The sequence below is a fragment of the Lynx rufus genome, unplaced genomic scaffold, assembly GCF_022079265.1.
Source record: "Lynx rufus isolate CCGP_SWC_20201006 ecotype Redwood Valley unplaced genomic scaffold, mLynRuf1.p SCAF_1, whole genome shotgun sequence".
Classification (NCBI taxonomy): Eukaryota; Metazoa; Chordata; class Mammalia; order Carnivora; family Felidae; genus Lynx; species Lynx rufus.
The window spans coordinates 144,922,595-144,948,824 of NW_025814823.1; the positions used below are offsets into that span (position 1 = coordinate 144,922,595).

The 26,230-nt window shown below is 39.6% G+C and overlaps 1 protein-coding gene across 1 annotated transcript; it reads left to right on the top strand.

The window, feature by feature from the left end:
* Nucleotides 1-278: 278 nt before the first annotated feature.
* CKMT2 (creatine kinase, mitochondrial 2) lies at nt 279-19,680 on the top strand. The gene is made up of 9 exons (XM_047088559.1): nt 279-430; nt 1,852-2,050; nt 3,408-3,503; nt 3,881-4,102; nt 6,215-6,300; nt 7,168-7,291; nt 7,981-8,115; nt 9,508-9,633; nt 19,561-19,680. Exons 1-9 carry the CDS (start codon nt 279-281, stop codon nt 19,678-19,680), a joined length of 1,260 nt encoding a protein of 419 aa, XP_046944515.1.
* Nucleotides 19,681-26,230: the final 6,550 nt, after the last annotated feature.

Genomic DNA, 26,230 nt, shown 5'->3' on the forward strand with positions numbered 1-26,230 from the left:
TGTTGTTTCTTTTTTTCTGTATTATTACCGGAGAAAATGGCACGGACTTGAGGCAGTTTGACATTCACAATGTCTAAAACTACCCAGATTTCCCCAACCAGTGTGAAGGGGTGTGGGCAAGGAAAGAAGAAAGAGAAACACAAAGCAAACCAAAAGAGAGGTGATGGCTCCTGAAGTTCTTTCCCTTGCCTGGTGGTCTCTGTGCTATGGTAAGTGTCTATCCCGTGAGGGTGTCTAATCCCGTGTCTCTGCTTCCAGACACTCATCCAAGAGGAAGGATGGCCAGTGTCTTCTCTAAGCTGTTAACTGGCCGCAATGCTTCTCTGTTTCTTGCTACCATGGGCACCGGGGCCCTGACCACCGGCTACCTGCTGAACCTGCAGAACCTGTGTGCTGAGGCCCGGGGGCAGCACAGGCTGTTCCCACCAAGGTAAGTCCTTTGGATTTAAAAAAAAACTCCAAGTGTCAGCCAGAAATATGCTTTCCCCTGCTGGAAACTGTCAGCCAGGGTCCCTCTTTTTTGCTTTTGAGAATGATTAAATCAGACTAACAGTTTTAAGACTCACTAAGCACAGTGACCTGTGGTGAACTCAAGGAAGTACAGTGTCTTCATTCCTGCCCACAACTGGTGGTCTAGTTCAACAGCAATAATAGTAATAATTAACCTTTACTGAGCATCTTTGTGTGTTAAACGCTATATATGGAGTATCTACTTTTTTCATCTTTGCATCCCTTTGTGATAAAGTGGAGGCTTAGAAAAATGAAACAGTGCCCAAGTTCACACAGCTAGTGTGGCCGAGTGCAAATCCGATGACCCTGATTCTAGATCTATCCATCATCCACTGCTGTCCCATCTTCTGGAAAATGAGGCTCTAGTACTTATATGAAGCATCAGCTTTAAAGGACACCGCACAGGGAAAGTGGGGGAGTAGCATGAAGATGGACATGTTTTCTTGGCCCTTGGAACCTTGCCATGAATGAGACTGCACACACGGCATAGAGCTGGCGTGCAGTGGTGACTTGAAGAGGCTCCGCATGGGCAGGTATGGAGGAGAGAGACAAGGAAGTTCCGATGTTTTGCCTAGAGACATTCACTGGCTCTTGTGGGAATCAGAATCTCTGAGGGAGTCATCATCACCCACCATGTACTTCAGGAATTCCTGAAGGCGATTCCTTGTGTTTGAGCCCGTGATAGTCCGGAATCCCCTATCTTCAACCAGTACACATCCTAGCAAAAGATTTTATTTCACATCATTTCTTTCTGTGTACTGTTCCAACGGATACGTACTGAATGCCTATTTCAGTAGCCAGGCACTGTTCTCAGCAACACAGGAGTGTCTGCTGTCCCGGAGCTTGCATCGTAGGTAGAGGACAGATAAATTACTGAATGTTTATGTAGCTCCATCTGCAGGTTTCTAACCTCTCTACCACAGACCGAAGGGACCAAAATGTGGCTGTTGTGTTTTAACAAAACTTTTGAGTTAAAAAAAAAAAAAAAAACAAAGTTCGCATAGGATTTCCACTTATTTTGTCATTTTCACTCTGCTCTCTCTCCTTTTTTTTTTTTTTAGTATATGTGCTGCCGAAGCGAGCATTTCACTCTGCTCTTTACACGAACCTAAGGCAGAGTTTTGTGGACTCCTGCAGCCGGCATCTTGGAATCCTTAAGCGGGGCCAGGTCCCTTTGTCTGGCTGTTCAGGGGACTGTGTTTTCCCTTTTTTATCTGTCTTACTTAAGTCTTGACTCCTGGTTAAAGAGAGCCTGGGGGAAGGATGGCCAGAAACAAAGCACTTTCCTAGGCCGCTTCCCTCAGGCGCTGCTCACTGAAAGCCTCTCTCGTCTGCGTGCAGTGCGGACTACCCTGATCTGCGCAAGCACAACAACTGTATGGCCGAGTGCCTCACCCCAGCCATCTACGCCAAGCTCCGCAACAAGGTGACCCCCAATGGCTACACCCTGGACCAGTGTATCCAGACTGGAGTGGACAACCCAGGCCATCCCTTCATAAAGACTGTGGGCATGGTGGCTGGTGATGAGGAGTCCTATGAGGTAAAACTATTTGCTGCTGATTCGAAAGTGGGGGAGATGCTCTGGGTCCCAGAGTTCGCCTCTTCTCTGTGGGCCCCTGTTCTGCCTGCTCAGGAAAGGTCCCATAAAGGGCAGCCAGCGTCAGCAGAACAGCTGGAATGTTCTGGACAAGGAGGTCTGTAGCTTCCCAGGGACAAGGCTTCTTTTGCTGCCACTCTAGTATCCCACCCCTTGGAGGAATGAGTTGCGTGACAGCATGCTCAGAGACTGTCAAGGGGATGAACTGGTACAGAAAAAAAAAAAAAAATCTTGTAATTGGTGTTGTACATTTACCAGTAAAACATTGGGGAATCGTGTGTTTGTGGCTAGACTTTATTGAGGAAGGAGGATGGTCTCTGTCTTTAGTTTTGGAGTTACTGATTGCACAGCCACTGGAGTCTCGGCTATCGAGTTCACCAAGTCTCTCCGAGAAATCCCACCGTCCCCGTGTCCTCATCCTTGAGGCAGAAGCGTAGAACGGCCTGCTGCTAGTGCAGCTCAGCCACCACGCAGCCCTCTTCACAGAGCAGCCTCACTGTCGCAGCAAATTGCAGGGAGACTTCTTTGTGTCCTTCTGTTGCAGGGAGCTGAAGGCAGTCCCCTGGGAAAACAGCTATCAAGAGGAGGGAGGGCGTCCTCCTAAATAAACCAGACGGGTAGCTCACTCACATACAGCACTGCACTACTCTGGGCTCCCAGAGTTTCAGACTGGAGCTGGCTCCCTGGACCTAGCATGCTTCCCCACCCCTGGCCTGCCCACTTCACATAGTTCCCAAATGCGGCAGGAACCCTATTAGGACTTCTCTTAATGTTATTTTCTTAAAGGATATATCTGAAGTTTTTATTAAAAAAAAAAAAAAGAAAGAAAGAAAAAAAGATTTGGCACCAGATAGTTTGGGCTGGGGATGGACTTCACAGGGTGAGCGCTCCCAGATTTGCCCTGACTGTTGCTTGTAGTGCAGCTAGCTTTTCATGAATTTATTATGTTGCTTACACTCTAGAAACTGATCATCCCTTTGGACCACAAAACTGCTTGTGTCAGCTTCTTTGATCTCACAGAGGCAAGAACTTGAGGAAAACCCTCAAATTTTAAACACAAGATTTTCTTGCTTAGTCTCATGGCAGTGAGTTTGGCAGAATCACTGGGAGGTGGTATAAGCCTATTATTATTATTGATAACCATCAATCCACTCACGCCTATTTCCTGCATGGTAGCCCTGAGAATTACAGAGAAGGGCATCAACTTTGGCCCTGAAGGTAGAAAGGGGTAAATGAAAGGAATGACCTTGCAATAGATGAACGAATTAAAGAGGAAACAGGTGCATCTTCCCTCCTGCAGGTGTTTGCTGACCTTTTTGATCCTGTCATCAAACTAAGGCACAATGGCTATGACCCCAGGGTGATGAAGCACCCCACGGATCTGGATGCATCCAAGGTAGGTTGCAGCCCCATGTGTACTTTGCCGGGAAGCTGGCCTGCCAGAGCCTGAAGTGAGGAGCACCTGACAGGAGGCTGGTGTTGATCACTGAGAATTGTAAGCCTTTCCTAAAGGGTTTTTTTTTTTTTTTTTTTTTTTTTTTAAATCCCAAAGCTAGTGCGGTAAAGGATTCCAGATGGCATTGCATAAAGTAGCTCTGCCCCTTGTGTATAAGGCCCCGCCCCCATAATTCCAAAATGTGCTCAGCATGTCCTGCACCGTGCCTGAGGGCCCCCTGTAGGGGACCCTGAAGGTCAGAGGGTTGGAACCCACAGTGGTTGTGGCAGGACGGTAGTCCGCAGCTGGCCGTGGTAACCCTGCGCTCTGCTTGGCAGATCACACAGGGGCAGTTTGATGAGCACTACGTGCTGTCATCTCGGGTGCGTACAGGCCGCAGCATCCGCGGGCTGAGTCTGCCACCTGCCTGCACCCGGGCTGAGCGGAGGGAGGTAGAGAATGTGGCCATCACGGCCCTGGAGGGCCTCAAAGGGGACCTGGCAGGCCGCTACTACAGGCTGTCTGAGATGACGGAGCAGGACCAGCAACGGCTCATAGACGTGAGTGGCCCTTGAACCACCTGACCCTGCCTGGGGTGGGGATGCGCCCTGAGCTCTAGTTGGTACAGTGAGGTCTCACAGGAAGCCTGCTGGGACTTCATCTTGTTTAGTATAAGGAAGGAAGAGGAGGCCTTAAAACTGGAGATCAAGGGGCGCCTGGGTGGCTCAGTGGGTCGAGCATCTGACTTCTGCTCAGGTCATGATCTCATGGTTCATGGTCTCAAGCCTTGAGTTGGGCTTTGTGCTGACAGCTCAGAGCCTGGAGGCCGCTTCAGGTTCTGTGTCTCCCTCTCTCTCTGCCCCTCCCCTGTACCTGCTTTGTCTCTCTCCCCCAAAAATAAACAAACATTAAAAAAAATAAAAAATAAACTGGAGACCAAGCCACAAAAGTAGTCTGTGGTTACAATCTGCCGAGAAAACTCCAATAAGGAATTGGTGGGTTGGGGATCCATGGGTGGGGGTTAATAGAGGATCGCCTTGCTTGTTGATAAATAGGAACAATTAAGTGTTGGAAATCCTGTGTGTACCTGGAGGATGGTCTCCATTGACACACCCAAATAAAGTCCTGGAAAGTAAGAAAATCTGGAAAGGAAATTAGCCCTGACTCCCATTGGAGCCAGCTCTGGGATTCCTGCCGCCTCCATGAGTCCTCTAAAGCTTCACTCTAACACTGGGGAAGACAAAAACCCAAGTCCTTATTTTCCCTTATTTTTTTTTAGCACAGCTGAAAAAGGATGGCAATTTCAAAAGTAACTTTTTTTTAAGTCTATTTATTGAGTGAGTGCGGCAGGGGGGACATGAGCCAGGGAGGTGCAGAGAGAGGGAGAGAGAGAGAATCCCAAGAGGACAGTGCAGAGCCTGATGCAGGGTTCAATCCCATGAATCATGAGAGGATGACCTGAGCCAAAATCAAGAGTCAGACACTCAACTAGACAGAGCTATCCAAGTGCCCTTCAAGAGTAACTTTTAATTAAACTCTAAGGAAAAGCAGAAACCAGTATCTGCCATTTCAGGACATGCAACGCCACAAAATAAGTCCCACCGCCAAACCAGATGAACTAGCGTGCTTGTCTCTACAGACCACAGTCTCTTGGTCTCTGTAGCCATCAGGCCAACCCTCTGCTTGCTCTGTTAAGACAAGCCCAACTCTGCCTCAGGTAGCCACTTGAGGTTTCCAGCATCAGGTCACCAAGCCTGTTCTAATGTCTCCTACCCCTTTCACTCACAGATTATAAAGGGACTTCCCTCTCCATAATGTCTTTATTTCTTACTTCAATTTAATCATATTTGAATATTCATGTTCTTACTGTATACACACACTAAGAAAAATGCCAGTCTCTTGACACTGATTTTGATATGAAGAGTAGTGTACTGTTGTTAAAGGCACAAACTCGGAAGTCCTACAGGTCAAGATTGAATCTAGGCTCTGTCACTTCCTAGCTGCCTAATAGTTGGTAGGTTGTTTTTTTACTCTGAATCAGTTTTCCTCACTCATAAAATGATTATACTTGCCTCATAGTGTTGTGAGGATTGAAGAAAATTAAAAGCATATTAATTAATATGCAAGCACAGACTTGGCACATAGTGACCACTAAATCAATGATAGCTATTTTTATTTACAAATTATTTTACATCTCTAATACTTTGTAGTAGAAGGAATGATAATAAAAGAACCAGGAATGCCAGACACATAGAGAGAATGGTGGCTGTGGATAACAGACTTTTCAAGATAGTGTCCCTCACTCACGGCCTACTCTGTCAGGGCATAGCACTGGTGCTGGTGGGTAAACATAATCTATAGTGATTAAGTATTTCTATCTGGGCTAAGCTAACGGTTTTTGGCCTTAGCTGTACACTAGAACCATCTGACGAGCTTTTAAAAATCCCAATGTTCAGGCCACACCCCATAACAAGTAAGACAGTCTCTGGGGGAGGGCAGGAACTGGGTATTAGTATTTTTTACAAAGCACCCAGATTATTCCAGTGGGCAGCCAAGCCTGAGAACCACTGCCTGACAGACCTCAACCAAGTTGAAATTTGGCCGCGTAGCACTTGTCCTTGTGTCTGATCTCATCCATTTCTCCTTTCTGCTTTGTCCCTTTTGGCCTGCAGGACCACTTTCTATTTGATAAGCCAGTATCCCCTTTATTAACATGTGCTGGGATGGCCCGTGACTGGCCAGATGCCAGGGGAATCTGGTATGGACATAGCATTTTCACATTTGCAATGTGTGCAGAGGATTTCCTTCAGATCACCTGCTTGTCCTAACCTGCAGTTGACAGCATGCCTGGCTTGAGCTAAATGAAGACAGTATTTGGAAATTGTGTCTGTGTATAATACCAAAGTATTGTAATGTTTCTAACATGTGTAAGAATGTATGCTGGTTTATATGAATTATGCATGAGAAAAAGACTATTTTTAAGAAAAATTAGCTTCCTATTATTTGACCTCACAGAGAATCTGTTTCATGACATTAAAACAAAAGAGCAGAAAATGAAATATATTGAGGATTTAAGCAAAACCCTACAAGGAAGAATGGATATCGAGTATACACGTATTTTATCTTGGCCAACAGTCCTCAGTCCACTTTGATTCCTGTACTTTGGTAGGTTGTTATGATACTACCCAAAGGAGCGAAGTGTTCATGAGCACTTGCTCAGTGTGTGGGGACAGTAAGAATCTATGCAGCAAACATATGTGAAATATTTTATACCCCAAACATCTTGGGTTGTAGATTAAAAAAAAAATTAAGCAGCACAAGATTTTGGTTGAACTTATTAGGAGAATTAGTGTCAAAACCAAACGTTACTCATATTTGAATTATTGTCATCCATTATAATCTTGTTGGGCAAAAATATATCTTTAAGGGTTAGAGTTGGTCTTATTCTTCATTATGTCAAGGTAACATCATTTTGTACTACTTGTTCAGGCACAGTGGAAGAATTAGGGCCTTCTAGGAAATGAGGAAGGTGAAATGAAGCAATCAAGCTACAGAAGTAAAGGGAATTTTCATGTGTTGAAACAAATGTAGTTAATGTGCAACACCATATTTCTCTCTTCATTAGGCATAATTATGACAAGACATTTCTCATCTGGATTAATGAGGAAGACCATACCAGGGTAATCTCTATGGAAAAAGGAGGCAATATGAAAAGAGTATTTGAGCGATTCTGTCGTGGACTAAAAGAAGTAAGATGTTATCAGAGATTTCTGAATATTCATTAAAATAAAATCACATTTTCATTCTTGAAAGAAGACACTATGATGAATTCCAAAATGGGGCTAATATTTTCTAGGAATCATGGCACTCTTTGGGGGTAGGACTACTGGGTAGTGCTTCAAAAAATAGGTGACTGTTTTTTTGTTACTAGTAAGTTCCTATGCTTCCCTCCCCAGTCCAGCATGTTTTAGGGAAAAGTCTGTGGATCTTTAATTATTTTCCAATTTCTTCAACAGTGTTCTTGTCTATTCTAAGCATAGAGACAGTATAGGATGTAACTATGTTCATAAGTAAACTGACCACAACCTTACCTGCTGAGAAATCCTATATTCTCCTATTCTCACATGAAAAATAGTAACAGCAACTGACATTTATTGAATATTTAGTTTGTGCTAGATACTGTATTCGATGCTTTACATGGGCATCTAATTTAATTGGATTGGACCATTTTAATATTTTAATATTTTAAATAGTATTTAAATACTATTAATATTTTAATACTATTTTAATAATAGTAATATCATTTTCTATTAAGGAAGTAATACAAATTTACCTAAATTTCATTCACGGCAAACATACAGTACACAAGTCTCTTCCTGGTGTTTGGGATGTAGTGAGTAGATGGATATTTAAGAGTTCCATTTGTTCTTTGTTGTAGGTAGAACGCCTAATCCAAGAGCGAGGCTGGGAATTCATGTGGAATGAGCGACTAGGCTACATCCTGACCTGCCCTTCGAACCTTGGCACAGGATTACGGGCTGGTGTCCATGTTAGGATCCCCAAGCTCAGCAAGGTAATGTCACGTAGCCAATAGCCCTGTCATGTTCCGTCAGGATAAGCTCAGGCATGCCTTCTTTGTGGAGGAAGAAATGGTCACTGATCATTCCTTAACCGTTACTTTCTGCACCTACAATAGAAAATAACAACAAAGGGTTAAGTTTACTTCAAAAGACACTTGTATCAGGACCAAAGGTTAAATGCTGTAAGAAAGAGATGTGGCTTCAAGAACACAGAGTTTAAATTCTCCTTCATGTTACAAGTCAGGATGGGCAGGCAGGCTGCTCTGCCCAGCCCCTTGGAGTTCCTTCCATCTCTGTCTCTCCTGGTATAGGGGTTTTCACACTTGAACCTGCAGACTCAAGGCTGGAGACTTGTAAAAACAGATAGCTTGGCTCACCTGCAATATTTGCATTTTTAACAAGTTTCCAGGTGATGCTATGCTGCTGGTCAGGGAACGGTACCTTGAGGACCACTGTCTTAGTGTCCCCTTTGCATGGTCACAGTCAGGCTCATGTTCCAGCTTGTGCAAAGGGGAGAGAGGATGTGTGGCCATGTAAAGATTTAAAGTCTAGGCCTAGAAGTGTGCACATCACTTGTGTTCATTCCACTAGTAAGAACTTAGCTAGTGGTTATTTCCTGAGCTCCATGTGTGTATTAGTAAGAAAAAGGATTCTGGGGCGCCTGGGTGGCGCAGTCGGTTAAGCGTCCGACTTCAGCCAGGTCACAATCTCACGGTCCGTGAGTTCGAGCCCCGCGTCGGGCTCTGGGCTGATGGCTCAGAGCCTGGAGCCTGTTTCCGATTCTGTGTCTCCCTCTCTCTCTGCCCCTCCCCCGTTCATGCTCTGTCTCTCTCTGTCCCAAAAATAAATAAACGTGGAAAAAAAAATTTTTTTTAAAAAAGAAAAAGAAAAAAAAAAAAGAAAAAGGATTCTGGTAGGCAAATAATACTAGCAAATCACATACTTTAAAACAATTTAAGAAAATGAGCTTCCTACCAAAAACAGAATGAAAATTATTCCAGTGTTAAGAAAATTATTTGATGTGATTTAACTTCATGATTTTAATTATACAGTGAAAACTATTATACAGATGAATAATCAACTCACCAAAGCTGGCATCCAAATGTCAGAAGTGATACAGAAGTTAGTAACAGCTCTGCTACCTTCTGTGTGACTTTTATTAAGTTAATTCCTTTGAGCCTTGGTTTCCTCATCTGTGAAATGAGAATGAAAGCAATACCTACTTCATGGTATAAAGGTTTCAGCATAGTGGCCTGGCACATAGTAAGTATGAGCTTAATAAATACTGTTACTGTCTCTTACAGTACATCTTTTCTAAATGAATGTGCCAATGCTGATGAATCTGTTGTGCTTCTTATGACACTCAGTATTATCCCCTGTCCCAGGATCCACGCTTTTCCAAGATCCTGGAAAACCTAAGGCTCCAGAAACGTGGCACAGGTGGTGTGGACACAGCAGCAGTGGCAGATGTTTATGATATTTCCAACATAGATCGAATTGGTCGATCAGAGGTAACTAACATCTCTCTCACTTTCCAAACACGAGCTAAGAGTATTAGCCCAAGAGAAAAAGGGAATAGAGAAGTAGCCTAAAGAGCCTCGCCTTATTCACTAAAGAGCCTTGTCCTGAGTCCTGTTAGTGTTTCATTCCATAGTACCGTTCCTACATGGGAAGTAACTGCATAAAGGTAAGCACAGCATAAGCTGAGAACGTATAGGCGAGTAAAGGAGTTCACGGTGGGACTGTTGTCAGTCCCTCACCCGAGAGGTATTCCAGCAATCTTTCAGCATTAAGAGCTCAGTTATGCAAAAGGATGGTGGTATTTTATCACTGTGATATCACGGAACATGTATGCTCTCTGAGGGTGGTAAAACAGTGGAATTTTCTTTAGATTCTGAACTTACTCTGGTGAAGGCCACATGCTGCATTTTTAGATCCTTGATAGTTTCTAAAATTTTATTTCGGGGGGCTAAAGATGGCAAATAATGTATACACTAGGTACATATAAGATTGTGCTCATAAAGTAAGATTCTGTGTATACATAGGATGAACAGCATTCATAAACTGTAGGTAGGCCGGGAGTGATACAGGAGACGAAGCATAAAGAACACACTTAGATAACATGCAGCTAAATCCTAAGCAAGTCCTGATCCCCGTAAGTCATACCAATTTATCTGGATATAGTCCTATTGAACGTATTATGCCCATTTTTAATTTAAAAGTCTCTTCCTCTTATAACATACAAATCTTAATAACTTATTGGCTGGTTATTAAATCTTTGCATTATTGATGCTCTTTCTTCTTCCTTGCCAGCTTTCAAATATTTCATTGCCTATTGGTATCCCTACCAAAAAACTGAGAAAAGGGAAGGAGGAAACACTCAAAACAAATCACCGTATGTGCTCCCACCTCTGGTAAAGTACTTGAGGAAGAAGGAGCTATAAATAAATACAGCTTCTGAAATTTACTGAATAATGTATAGTGTAGTGAATAAAGAAGATCTGGAGCCTAGGCCTATCTGCTTCTAATATTAACTAGATTTTTATTACTGGAAAGCAAGGCAGTCACCACCTAGAAACATTTTTTTAAGTCTGTAAGTTAATAGGTGACCATTATAAAAGCTAGAAAAATGCCAAAAACATTTTAAAATAACACTACTTATTTAACTTAACACTAAGAAAACCATTGTGAACATTATTCTGTATTGTCTACCATTTTTAAATGATTGTTTTATGTAAAATTTATTTTTTGTATACTTTTTATTCATATGAACAAATTTATTCATGAGTTTACAGCTGTTATTTAGGAAAACCGTGATTCTCCTTAATGTATCAGGTAAATCACCTTGCTCCAGATGAGTCTGGACTTCATTTTTCTTTTGCTGCATCCATTGAACTTCACTCTTTTTTCCTGAGTGCTGTGGAATCTGGTCATTTTGGGTTTTTTATTATTATTGAAGTATAGTTAACACACAATGTTACATTAGTTTCAGGTGTACATCGTTATTTGACAACTCCTTGTGCTATGCTATCCTCACCACAAATGTAGATATCATCTGTTAGCATAAAGTGCTATTATAATAACACTATATTCTCTTTCATCCTGTCACTTACTCATTCTATAATTGGAAGCCTATACCTCCCACTTCCCTTCACCCATTTTGCCTCTGGCAACCACTAGTTCTCTGTATTTATGGGCCTATTTCTGGTGTGTGTGTGTGTGTGTGTGTGTGTGTGTGTGTGTGATTTTAGATTACACATATAAGTAAAATGATACATTTGTCTTCCTCTGATTTTTTCACTTATAATGCCCTCTAGGTCCATCCATATTGTCACAGATGGCAAGATCTCAGTCTTTTTTATGGCTGAGTAATATTCTATTGTATGTATGTGCGTATGTATATATACATATATCACATCTTTCTCTGTTCATCTATCAATGGACACTTAGGTTGCCTCCATATCTTGGCTGTTGTAAATAATCCTGCAAAAAATGTAGGGGTGGATATAATTTTTCAAATTAGTGTTTTTTGTTTTCTTTGGGTAAATACCAGTAATGCAATTACTGGATCATATGGTGTTTCTCTTTTTTTTAATGATTATTTTTGAGGGAGAAAGAATGCAAGTGGGGGAGAGGTGGAGAGAGAGAGAGACAGAGACAGAGACAGATAGGGTCTGAAGCAGGCCCTGCACTGTCAGTGCAAAGCCTGACAGCGGCTTGAACCCATGAACTGTGAGATCATCACCTGAGCTAAAGTCAGATGCTCAACCGAGGTGCCCCTGGTGTTTTTTTTCTCTTCTTTTCTTTTTTTTTAATGTTTGTTTATTTTTGAGACAGAAAGAGACAGAGCATGAATGGGGGAGGAGCAGAGAGAGAGAGGGAGACACAGAATCCGAAGCAGGCTCCAGGCTCTGAGCTGTCAGCACAGAGCCTGACGCGGGGCTCGAACTCAAGGACCATGAGATCGTGACCTGAGCCGAAGTCGGATGCTTAACCCACTGAGCCACCCAGGCGCCTCGTCTTCTTTTCCCTTCCTTCCTTCCTCCCTTCCTTCTTTCCTTCCTTCCTTCCTTTTGTGTGTGTGTGTTTACATTTTTAATGTTATAAGGAACCTCCAAACTATTTTCTACAGTGCCTGCACCAGTTTACATTGCCACCAACAGTGCATGAGGGCTTCTTTTCCTCTGAAATCCTCAACATTTGTCATTTCTTGTCTTCATGATGCTGGCTATTCTGACAGATATACCGTATGATTGTGTTGTTTTGGTTTCCATTTGCATTTCCCTGCTACTTGTGATGTGGAGCATCTTTTCATGTGTCTGGTTGCCACCTGTATGTCATGCTGGGGAAAATGTCTATTCAGGTGCTCTGCCCATCTTTTAATCTGATTTGTTGTTTCATTATTTTAGCATAGTCTCAGAGGTTTGTCACTGCTTTTGTTTTATCTGCCAGAGGAGACCTATCCATGGATCTATTGCTGAGGCCAGTGTCCAAGGATTTACTGCTTAGGTTTTCTCTTAGGAGTTTTATGGTTCCATCCGTCACATTTGGGTCTTTAATCCATCTTGAGTTTATCTTTGCATATGGTGTAATAAAGTGGTACAGTTTCATTCTTTTGCATCCAGCAAATTTCTCCAGCACCATTTATTGACTATCTTTCCCCGTTGTATACTCTTGTCTCCTTTGTCTTTAGATTTACTGTAGTAAATCTAGTAGTTATATATAAAATTTATTGTTAAATTGGTTTCCATACAATACCCAGTGTTCATCCCAACAGGTGCCTTCCTCATTGCCCATCACCCACTTTCCCTTCTCCCTCACTCCCCATCAGCCCTCAGTTCTCAGTTTTTAAGAGTCTCTTACGGTTTGCCTCCTTCCCTCTCTAACTTTTTTTTTCCCCCTTCCTCTCCCCCATGGTCTTCTGTTGAGTTTCTCAGGATCCACATATGAGTGAAAACATACGGTATCTGTGTTTCTCTGCCTGACTTATTTCACTTAGCATAATACCCTCCAGTTCCATCCATGTTGCTGCAAATGGCCAGATTTCATTCTTTCTCACTGCCAAGTACTATTTCATTGTATATATAAACCACATCTTTATCCATTCATCAGTTGATGGACATTTAGGCTCTTTGCATAATTTGGCTATTGTTGAGAGTGCTGCTATAAACATTGGGGTACAAGGGCCCCTATGCATCAGTACTCCTGTATCCCTTGGGTAAATTCCTAGCAGTGCTACTGTTGGATCTAGGGTAGATCTATTTTTAATTTCTTGAGGAACTTCACACTGTTTTCCAGAGCAGCTGCACCAGTTTGCATTCCCATCAACAGTGCAAGAGGGTTCCCGTTTCTCCACATCCTCTTCATTTCTGAGCACTTTGTCTTGTTCCATGAATCTATGTGTCTCTTTTTATGCTGGCACCATACTGTTATGATGACTATAGCCTTGCAGTACATCTTGAAATTTGCAATTGTGATACCTGCAGCTTTGTTCTTCTCTCTCAAGGCTGTCTTGGCTGTTCAAGGTCTTTTTTGCCTTCATGGAAATTTGTAGATTATTTATTCTCGTTTAGTGGGAAATTCTAGTGGTGCTTTGGTAGGGATTCCATTGATCTATATATAGTGTGATTTGGACAGTATGGAAATTCCAATGATATTCATTCTTCCAGTCCATGTGCATGGCATACCTTTCCTTTTGTGTAATCTTCAAATTTCATCAGTGTCTTCTAGTTTGCAGAGGATAGGTCTTTCACCTCCTTGGTTAGATTTATTCCTAGATATTATATTCTTTTTGATGCAATTTTAAGTGGCATTGTTCTCTTAATTTCTTTCTGCTTTGTTATTGTATAAAATACAAGATTTCTGTATATTAATATTATATCGGGCAACTTTACTGAATTCACTTAATCTAGTAGTTTTATGATGGAGTTTCTATGGTTTCCTATGTACAGTACTATGCCATCTGCAAGCAAGTAGCGCCAGCTTTACTTCTTCCTTACCAATTTGGATTTTTTTTTTCTTGTCTGATTTCTGTCACTAGGTGCAGTACAGTATTATGTTAAATAAAAGTACTTCAAGTAGGCATCCTTGTCTTTTTCCTGATCTTTGAGGAAGAACTCTGTTTTTTCACCACTGAGTATGAAGATGATGTTTTTCTGTTTATCATATAGGGCCTTTATTATGTTGAGGTCTGTTCTCCCTGAACTCACTTTGGTGAGTTTTTATTGTGAATGGATATGGTATTTTGTTAGATGCTTTGGTTTGCTTAGGGTGTTTATCCTCATTAATGTGTTATATACCATTATAATGTGTTATATATCAGGTTGATTTATGGATATTTATCCAATCTTGCATCCCTAGAATAAATCCCACTTGATCATGGTGAATCGTCTTTTGAATGTACTGTTGAATGTGGTTTGCTAGTATTTTTTTGAGTATCTTTGCATCTATGTTCATTAGTGATACTGGCCTGTAGGTTTCTTGTAGTGATTTCGTCTGGTTTTGGTGTAAGGGTAATGCTGGCCTCATAGAATGTATTGTGATGGTTTTCTTCCTCTTCTGTTTTTTGGTATAGACTCTTCTTTAAATGTTTGGTAGAGTTTGCCTGTGAGCCCATCTGGTCCAGGAATTTTGACAGTTTTTGGTTACCTGCTCAACTTTGTTACTAGTAATTAGTCTGTTCAAATTTTTTATTTCTTCATGGTTCACTTTTGGAAGATTATATGTTTTTAGGAATTTATCTACTTCTTCAAAGTTATCCAATTTGTTGGCATATAATTTTTCATAGTAGTCTCGTAAAATCCTTTGTATTTCTATGGTGTCAATTGTTACTTCTTTTTGATTTCTGATTTTATTTGGATCCTCTATTTTTCTTTGATGATTCTGGCTTATGATTTATCAATTTTTAAATCTTTAAGGAGGTAGTTCTTGGTTTCATTGCTTTTTAAATTTTTTTTTCTTGTTTTTTAAGTCTCTTTTTCCTGCTCTGGTCTTTACAATTTTCTTCCTTCTACTCACTTTGGATTTTGTTTGTTGTTCTTCCCTTACATATAAGGTTAGATCATTTACTTGATATTTTTTATATTACTTGAAGTTAGATTTGTATTGCTATAAACTTCCCTCTTTGGGACACAGTGAAAGCAGTCTGAGATTTTTGACCCAGAGTTTTCATTTTCACTTGTATTCATATATTTTTTAATTTCCTCAATTTCTTTGTTGAGGAATATTGGTTGTTTAATAGCATGTTGTTTAACTGCACTTGTGTTTTTTCTAGTTTTCTTGTAACTGATTTCTAGTTTCATACTGTTGTGGTTTGAAGAGGTGCTTGATAGGATTTCAGTCTTTTTAAATTTACAGAGACTTGTTTTGTGGCCAAATGTGTTATCTATCCTGGAGAATGTTCTATGTGCACTTGAAAAGAATGTGTATTCTGGTTTTGGATGGAATGGGTCCATCTGATCTGATATATTGTTCAAAGCCACTATTTCAATATTGATTTTATGCGTGGATGATCTGTCCATGGATCTGAGTGGGGTGTTAAAGTCCCTTATTATTGCATTATCATCAATGTCTACATTTATGTCTGCTAATACTCACTGTATTTAGGAACGGCACAAATATTTACAGTTGGTATATCCTGTTGGACTGATCCTTAGAACATTACATAATGTCCTTTGTCTCTTGTTTAGTCTGTTTCAAAGTCTGTTTTATCTGATGGAAGTATCACTGCCTGGTTGTTGTTTTTTTTTTTTTGTTTTTATTTTATTTTTTTTGCCTTCCATTTATATGGAATGTCTTTTTTTTTTTTTTTTGCCCTTTCACTTTTATTTTGTATGTGTCTTTAGGTCTGAAGGGAGTCTTGTTTTTTATCCATTCCACCACCTACTGTCCTTTAAGTGGTATAAATGCTCCAACCAAAGTAATTATTGATAGATATGTACTTACTGCCATTTTGTCAAGTAGTTCTTACCTGTTCCTTTCTTCTTCTCTTGCTCTTTCCTCAAGATTGATGACTTTCTTGTGTGTGTGTCCCTCTATCTCTTACAGGTTTCTGGTTTGTGGTTACCATGAAGTTCCTATGTAACATTTTAAGTACATAGGAGACTATTAAATTGATGGCCACAGAAGTTCGAACACATTCTAAAAGAACTTGATTTATACTGCCCCCTTTGTGTTAATGTAACATAGACATAAAACATTTTATTTTGTGTATCCCCTAAGTTTTTTAAATATATAATTGATTTTGTTACTTTTGTCATAAAACTTTCATACCTGCTTTATAAGTGACTGCTCTACTGCATTTATTCCATGTTTGCTTTAATTCATGACATTTTTTCCTTCCTAATTTTCTTGTAATTATGGCCTTTTCTTTTACCCTTTAAGAAATCCTTTGAACATTTCTTGTAAGGCCAGTTTAGTGGTGATGAACTCCTTTAACTTTTGTTTGGGAAACACTCTCTCTTCAAATCTGAATGATAACCTTGCTGGATAAAGTATTTCTTGTTGGAGATTTTTTCCTGTCATACTTTGAATATATTAATGCCATACTCTTTTAGCCTGCAAAGTTTCTGCTGAAAAATCGGTTGAAAGCCTTATGGGGTTTCCCTTATACATAACAGGTTGTATCTCTGGTTATGCATCATGCATCATGGTTGTGGTATGGACGTCCATCTTAATGGAAACTATCTATGGTTCATCTTAATGGGAACTATGGTTTCTGAACCTGGATGGTTGTTTCATTCCCCAAGCTAAGAAAGTTTTCAGCTATCATTTCTTTCTTTTTCTTTTTCTTTCTCTCATCCTTCTGGAACCACTATAATGCAAATGTTTCTTTGCTTGATAATGTTCAAGAGATCATTTAACCTATCCTTATTTTTTAAAATTCTTTTTTCTTTTTGTTGTTCAGCTCTGGTGCTAGTACCCTGTCTTCCAGACTGCTTATCTGTTCTTCTGTATCCTCTAATCTGTTGATTCTACCTAATATATTTTTTATTTATTGCATTCTTCAATTCTGGTTCTTCTTTAGATTTTCTCTTTCTTGAAGTTGAGTTCATCTACCCTCCTCTCCAGTCTAGTGAGCATCTTTATGATCATTATTTTGAACTCTTGATCAGGTTGATTGGTTATCTGTTTCATTTAGTTCAGTTTTCTGAGGTTTGATCTTGTACTTTTGTTTGGAGTAAATTCTTCTGTCTCCCAATTTTTTTGACTTTCTATTTCTCTGACTTGGGTGGAACAGCTACTTCTAAATTTGAAAGAATGGTCTTACGTATAGTTTTCCCATATGTAGACTGTGTGTGTGCCTGGCGACTGGATGGCTGCAGCTGTGGCTGGGATGGGCTGGGGTTCCCAAGGCACTCTGTGTTGGGGCTGTCCTGGGGCTCTCCAAGCACAAAGCATACCTTCTATTTTTTTTTTTTTGCAGTTATTCAAACACCTCTTTTAAAAACAAAATTTAGTCATATATTTGTTACTATAACTATTCCATCATGAGCATTTTCTTATAATAAGTATTTAAAAACATTTTTAGTGACAGTAAAGACACTCCATTATCTTTTTAATCTGATTTTTTGATATTTTATTTGACCATATCTATACATAATTCTATAACCATATCTATACATAACTCTAATCACAAGTCTGATTATTAGGATATAATTTTAAGAAAAGAATTCCTAGGTTAAAGATGAAGGGACCTTAAGACCAAACAAGATTTGTATCAAGATGGAGCCCTCGTCGCAGTCAACGAGAGAATCATCTCATTACAAACCCTCAAAAACACCAAGATAGGTCAATGAGATAAGTAAAAAAAATATGTGTTTCAATGACTAGTTTTCTGACTGAATCCTCTTTTGGGGCTCAGTTTCCTTATGCATGAAAAGGAGTGGGGAAGGGACTACAGTCAATCCTACCTAAGGTATGTTCAGCTGTAACAATAATCCCTCCCATCCTTGCTGTTCATTCTTGAGTTCTTATCAAGCATTTTAATGCTGTCTGGAATTAAGTAATTGCATACTAGCAGAGTTTTCATTTCTTTAAAAAAAATTTTTTTTTAATGTTGGTTTATTTTTGAGACAGAGACAGAGCATGAATGGGGGAGGGGCAGAGAGAGAGGGAGACACAGAAGCAGAAGCAGGCTCCAGGTTCCGAGCGGTCAGCACAGAGCCCGACGCGGGGCTCGAACTCACGGACCTTGAGATCATGACCTGAGCCGAAGTCGAAGGCTCAACCAACTGAGCCACCCAGGCACCCCAGAGTTTGCATTTCTTTAGGAACAGTACAATTGATTAGGTAGAGGATCACAGGAAAAAGAAATTCGTAGGTAGATGTGCTCGAACTTAATAAAAACTAGTATTTGTGAATCAAAGTTCTAACTTTGTTTTAAAGCAGGAATTATAAAAAGGGGGGGGTGGGCACCGATTGATTAGTCGGTTAAAGATCCAACTTCAGGTCATGATCTTACCATTTGCGAGTTTGAGCCCCACATAGGACTTGCTGCTGTCAGCGCAGAGCCTGCTTCCAGTCCTCTGTCTCCATCTCTCTCTGCCCTTCCCCTGCTCACACACACACACACACATACACACATACTCTCTCTCTCTCTCAAAACAAAAATTTATAAAAACCAGGAATTTTTAAAAGTTTATCATAATATAACTTACAAACTTTCCTTTAAGAAGCAAACTTATCTTGGGGCACCTGGGTGGCTCAGTCAGTTGAGTGTCTGACTTCGGCTCAGGTCATGATCTCACAGCTCATGAGTTCAAGCCCTGTGTAGGGTTCTGTGCTGACAACTTGGAGCCTGGAGCCTGCTTCAGATTCTGTGTCTCCCTCTCTCTCTGCCCCTAATCCACTCAGATTCTGTCTCTGTCTCTCTCAAAAATAAACATTGAAAAAAATTTTTCAAAAAAAGCAAACTTACTTGATACAGTGAAAACATGATTTTATTGCCAAACATTTGATTTTAAACAATTTTTCAGAGAGCTATCCACTGTGTAAATAATATCTGAACTACAGATTACTGAGTGCTCAGCTTAGCGGCAGGTCTTAAGAGAGATCCAGGTCAAAGAACAAAACAAGGCGTCAGTGTAATTTTACTTTTAGATAAACTCATAGCAGAGACTGATGGGGAAAAAAGGGTTTGAGAGGCACATTAATGATTTTCATATATTTAAAGAGTTCTCAAATGTAGTAACTCCATCTTTGAAATAATAATAAAAAAAAGACTGAGTAGCCCTGTAATATCTCTGCTCATCATCTCTGGCAATGACCATCAGATACCCCTCCTCTACAACACTTAGTAACAATTTCTTCTTTCTGATTATTTCTCTCAAGTCCATCTAACATGGCACTTTTTATTTGTCCCAGTATTGTTCTTATTAATTAATGCCTTGCATGTGTCTTCTATGCAAATTAATCATTTGTCTTTTTCACTATCAAAGGTTGAGCTTGTTCAGATAGTCATCGATGGAGTCAACTATCTGGTGGATTGTGAAAAGAAGTTGGAGAGAGGCCAAGATATTAAGGTCCCACCGCCTCTGCCTCAGTTTGGCAGAAAGTGAACTTTCTCTTTTCCAAACTGTAAATAATCTGTCTGCTGGTATGACAGACATGAAGGTATTTTACTCTGAGAGTTTTTATAGACTTGCAAAAATGTAACACTGTATGTCCTATCTTTACAATAAAACTCTCCTTAATATGTTTAGTTTCCCCGATTTTTTAAAATCCTGAGAAAGGCAAATGCATGAAATTACAAGTAGCAGCAGGCAAAAGTGTTTTAAGGCACTGATAAAACATATTTCTAAGACCACTTACACACCAAGCTAAAAACCCTCCATTCATCTAGATGCTACAATATCAGCACTGTAACAAAACTTTATGGACAACATTGGTAGATTAATTCCTCATTTCCCAATCATGTTTCTGGCAACTAGAACAAGAAGAAATTCATCTTCTTGAGAGTGTGGAAATAATTATAACTACACAAATGAAGACAAACAGAGGTTACTTAGGGATGGCTACAGAAAAGGAGTCAGCCACGATCACTAAGTTGCTGACAAATTCAAGATAAGCATATAAAAGCATTCTGGTGACAAATATGGGAAAGTTTCAGATATACCCTGATTGGGGTTGTAGGCACTGGAGAAACTGAAGGCAGAATACATGGAAATGGGGTATCCAACAGAACTGGTTTGAAAAGCATATATGGCTTCCTTTGGTTGGTCCTGAGGTGGAAGAAGGGTAAAAATATTAGGGAAGATTGAGGTCACCAAATCCAAATCGAGGGTTATTCCCTAAGCCTGAATGGCCTCATTTCAAATCTTGTTATGCTTTTACATTCATGAAGTGATGTCAGAAATATGAAGTGGCATGACAGAAGAGTTGAGAACTCGGTAGCAAGTTAAGAAATTGTACCACAACATTAAAAAATAGTTAACTTCAGGGGCGCCTGGGTGGCGGAGTCGGTTAAGCGTCCGACTTCAGCCAGGTCACGATCTCGCGGTCCGTGAGTTCGAGCCCCGCGTCAGGCTCTGGGCTGATGGCTCGGAGCCTGGAGCCTGTTTCTGATTCTGTGTCTCCCTCTCTCTCTGCCCCTCCCCCGTTCATGCTCTGTCTCTCTCTGTCCCAAAAATAAATAAACGTTGAAAAAAAAATTTAAAAAAAATTGTTAACTTCAATGACAGGAATGAGATCAAATTCTACATTCTGTAGGTGACACTGCAGAAGCTAGAGTAAAAAAACAATGTGCTCATGCTAGTGCTTACAAGCACCACATTAATTTATGAATGGCAAATTGGTATGTGGTAAAAATTTAGACAAGGAAACTGGACCCAATATAATTGAGGATATTATGTTAAGTACCCTGAATGGGATGGGGTAGAAACTGGACCCAATATAATTGAGGATATTATGTTAAGTACCCTGAATGGGATGGGGTAGAGGGCTGTTCTGCCAACCAAGGCCTGTAGACAGATAAGAGATCAGAACTTCACGTAGTAATGAGCATTCTAGGGGCAGAAAGATAAAGGGTAGAGAACAGAGGTATCCTGGCCAAGCATGTTGACTCTATAGCCAGACTGACTAGGCCTAAGTCCCAACTTTCCCACCATATGACATCAAATGATTTAGTTTCTGCGTTCCTCAGTTTCCTTTGTATAAAATGAGCACAATGATCATGAACACCTCATAGGGCTGCTGGGAGCAGAACAGTGATCATTGGGAAGTGCATTTAGAAGTGCTCATCACATTGCATGTACAATGTAAGGGGTTTGTAGAAGAAGGCATAATAACTTAAGAACCAATATTGTATTATTATGATAACTGATCTCTGAATATCCCTTAAACCGTCCTTTGGGCAAACCAACAGACATCAACATCCCTCTTCTGAAAGGACTTACATGAAAATAGGTAGATGAAGGCAAATACATATAGCTAAAGAGAAACATAAGCATACAGGAGTTGAAGAGACCCAACAACAGGGGCATATGCCAACATTATTCCTTTTCTTTTTTCTTTTTTTTTTTTTTGGAATAAGAGCTGAAAAGCAAGCACTGGCATAAAAATATAGGGATACTGATATAAAAAGGAAGCAACCCTTATGATCTAAACCTACACCACAACATTTACAGAAGAGTTAATACCTATTTTTCTCAAACTATTCCCAAAACCCAAAGAGGAAGGAAAAGTGAAATTCATTCCACAACATCAGCATTAGCCTGATACCAACACCAAAGACACAAGATAGAAAAACCACAGGCCAACATCCATGATGAATACAGGCAAAACTCCCTGGACAAACATGAACAAATTAAATTCAACAATACATGAAAAGGATCATTCATCATGATCAAGTGGGATTTATTTCTGGGAAGCACAGTGATTCAATACCCACAATCAATGAGATATACCACATTAATAAGAGGAAGGATAAAAACCATATAATCATCTCAATAGATGTGGAAGAAGCATCTGACAAAATATACTATCCATTCATGATACAAATTCTCACCAGAGTGGGTTCAGGAGAAACAGACATCAATTTAATAAAGGCCTTATATGAACAACTCACAGCTAACTGCATACTACTTAATAGGTGAAAAATGGAAAGTTTTTCCTCTAAGATTAGGAACACGATGAGCATGCCCACTCTCACTACTTTTATTCACCATAGTACTGGACATCCTAGCCACAGCAGTCAGACAAGGAAAGAAATAAAAGGCATCTAAAGTGGTAATGAACAGGTAAAACTGTCACTACTTGCAGATGATATGATACTATACATACAAAACCCAAAAGTTCCCATCAAAAAAAAAAAAAAAACAGGAAGAAAGTATAATATGTGAAATCAGTAAAGTTGCAGAATACAAAATTAATATACAGAAATCAGTTGCATTTCTACACACCAATAATGAAATAGCAGAGAAAGAAATTAAGAACGATCCCTTTTACAATTGCACCCAAAAAGAACACACACTGGAATAAATTTAACCAAGGAGGTGAAAGATCTATATTCTGAGAACTGGAAGATACTAATCAAAGAAATTTGAAGATTACACAAACGGAAAGATATAACATGCTCATGAATTGGAAGAATGAATATCATTGGAATGTCTGGGCTGCTCAAACAACCTACAGATTCAATGCAATACCTATCAAAACACTACTAGTATTTTCCACCAAACTAGAATGAATAATCTCCAAATTTCCACGAAGCCAACAAAGACCTTGAACATCCAAGGCAGCTGTGAGAGAGAAAAACAAAGCTGGAGGTATCACAGTTGCAGATTTCAAGATGTACTGCAAGGCTATAGTCATCATAACACTATGATGCCAGGAGAAAAAGAGACACATAGGTCCATGGAACAAGATAGAATGCTCAGAAATGAATACATGATCCTGTGATCAGTAAACGTACAGGCAAAGGAGACAAGAGTATATAATGGGGGAAAGACAGTCAATAAATAGTGCTGGGAAAATTGGACTGCTAGATGCAAAAGAATGAAACTGTACCACTTTATTATGCCATATGCAAAAATAAACTCAAGATGGATTAAAGACCCAAATGTGAGGCAAGGAACCATAAAACTTCTAAGAGAAAATCTAGGCAGTAAATCCTTGGACACTGGCCTCAGCAGTAGATCTATGGATAGGTCTCCTCAGGCAAGTAAAACAAAAGCAGTAATAAGTCATTGGGACCACCACAAAATAACAAGCTTTTACACAGTAAAGGAAACCACCAATAGAACAAAAAGACAACCTACCAAATGGGAGAGAATATGTACAAGTGGTATTTCCAATAAGGGGTTCATTTCCAAAATAGCAAAATACTCACACAATTAAAGAAACAACAAATCATCACATGAAAAGATGGGCAGAGCACCTGAATAGATATTTTGCCCCAAGACATACAAATGGCCAGATACATGAAAATATGCTCCACATCACTATCATCAAGGAAATGCAAACCAAAATCATGAGATAGCACCTCATACCTGTCATAATGACCAGAATCACAAAGACAAGAAATGACAAGTGTTGGTGAGGATGTGGAAGAAAAGGAGCCCTTGTGCACTGTTGGTAGCAATGTAAATGGGTATAGCCACTGTGGAAAACTATGGAGGTTCCTGAAAACATTAAAAATGTAAACACCATAAAATCTAAGAATTCCACTACTGGCTATTTACCCAAAGAAAACAAAAACACACATTTGAAAAGATATATTCACCCCTATGTTTACTGCAGCAATATTACAAAAGACATGATGTAGCAACAGCGTAAGTGTCCACTGAGAAGTTGAACAGATTAAGAAGAGCTCATCTATGCATACAACAGAATATTACTCAACCATAAAAAAGAATGAGATCTTGCCCTTTGCAACAGCATGGATGCACCTAGAGAGTATTTTGCTAAGTGAAGTAAGTTAGAGAACAAGCAAATACCACATGATTTCACTTATATGTGGAATGACAAACAGAAAAGAATAAAAAACTAACAGATCCATAAATACAGAAAAGAAACTATTGTTTGCCAGAGGAGAGGTGAGAATGTGCGTGTGGAATCACTGAAATAAGTGATGTGGATTAAGACTTAAAACTTCCCGTTATAAAATTAAAAAAAAAATAACATGAGAAGTACAGTAATGGAAACATAGTCACAGGGGAAAAAAACAAATTTCTGAAATCTGTATTACATCATCCTCAACAGCATAATTAACAGGAAGAATTAACAGCACAGAATGTATGGCGAGTATCTCTTCCTTTTTGTTGTATTTTTACTGAATTCATTTGTCACCTTTGCCACTAATTCTACTCATCAATATCAAAACCACATTTGCATTGAATATTAGTTTGCCCACAGACTTTAATTATCTTACCTACATTTGAAATTCTTGATTTATAAGGCTATTTGACCTTTATTGTATTTCCAGGAATTATTCATCTGTAACTTTCCTTTTTAAGAACAAGATATTCATATCTAAAGACATGCATTTAATAACCATGTCTACAATGAATTCCTAATGCTCAATCTGGCATCTCAATTTTTGTTGAAATCTCCATATTCATTAAATATCCTTCCCTGACTGCTCCTCAGACAATTTTCAGATCATGTAACAGCATCTTAATTAGATAGGAGAACATTCTTTCTCCTCAAGCATTGCCAAATATTTGATAGATATAATCCTGTTTGCAGAAGTTGTGCTAAGTTATACTTCTGGCGCACAAAACAAGCACATTGGCAAAATTATAGTGCAAATAAAAGATGTTTTATATGAGTCTCCTGAAAGAGATAAAGAGACTTGTAACTATTAAAATTCTAGTTGAATGTCATGTTTCAGCCAAAGTAGTCATAGCATGCCAGTAGTTCCCATTTCCTAAGGTCTAGTTCAATCGACATTCATGAAGCAATGATGTGCACAGAATATTGTTCTGAATCACAGGACCTTTTTAATTTGAAACGATCTTTGCATCTGAAGCAGAATGCAGAAAGAATAAGCTTTGGCAGCTGAGAAATCATTCTGGCCCTCTTCCGTGGGGAAGAGAAATGTTGTCCTTCTCCTTGACTTCTGTGCTGCCACATCATCATCATAAGTATGTTGGCTCAAAGGGAATTGGTTATTCTCTCTCAGGCCAAAAGTCACCCAAGAACATGTTTTGGAGGCAGCCACAAGACGTTGTTTTGAGGTCAAAAGATTTGCTTTAAATTCAGGCTCTGCTACTAATTGACTATATGACTGAGGGCAAATTTTTTCCATACTTTTATTTTTTTCTTTTTCAGATTTTTATTTAAATTCCATTTAGTTAACATACACTGCAATATTAGTTTCAGGTGTAGAATTTAGTGATCCATCACTTACTTACAACATCCACTACTCATCACAAGTGCCCTCCTTAAATACCTACCACCCATTTAACCCACCCCCCTGCCCACCTCTCCTCCAGCAATCCTCAGTTTATTCTCTATAGTTAAGAGTCTGTTTTATGGTTTGCCTCTCTTTTTCCCCCTGCATGTTCATCTGTTTTATATCTTAAATTCCACATATGACTGAAATCTTACGGTATTTGTTTTTGAATGACCTATTTTGCTTAGTATGATATTCTCTAGCTCTATCCACATCACTGCAAACGTCAATATTTCATTCTTTTGATGGCTGAGTAATATTTCATACAATATTACATATGTATGTATACATATATATACAGTATACATATAACAACTTTAAGTTTGAGAAAGATGGAGAAAGCAAGTGAGGGAGGGGCTAGAGAGAGGAGCAAAGAGAATCACAAGCAGGCTTTGCACTGCCAGCATGGAGCCTGATGTTGAACTTGAGCTCATGAACCATAAGATCATGACCTGAGCCAAAACCAAGAGTAAGATGCTTAACCAACTGAGCTACCCAGGTGCCCCAATATACCTCAACTTCTTTATCCATTCATCAGCTGATGGACACTTGGGCTTTGTCCATAGTTTGACTATTATTGATAATGCTGCTATCAATATTGGGGTGCATATATCACTTCAAATCAGTATTTTTGTATCCTTTGGGTAAATACCTAGTAGGGCAATTGCTAGATCATAGGATAGTTCTTTTAACTTTGTGAGGAACCTCCATAC

Bases quoted from the DNA above. Each gene is read 5' to 3' on its own strand.
- CKMT2 (XM_047088559.1), top strand. From the start codon at position 279: ATGGCCAGTGTCTTCTCTAAGCTGTTAACTGGCCGCAATGCTTCTCTG. The intron at 4,103-6,214 runs GTGAGTGGCCCT...TTTGGCCTGCAG, and splicing joins ACCAGCAACGGCTCATAGAC to GACCACTTTCTATTTGATAA. The intron at 8,116-9,507 runs GTAATGTCACGT...CCCCTGTCCCAG, and splicing joins GGATCCCCAAGCTCAGCAAG to GATCCACGCTTTTCCAAGAT.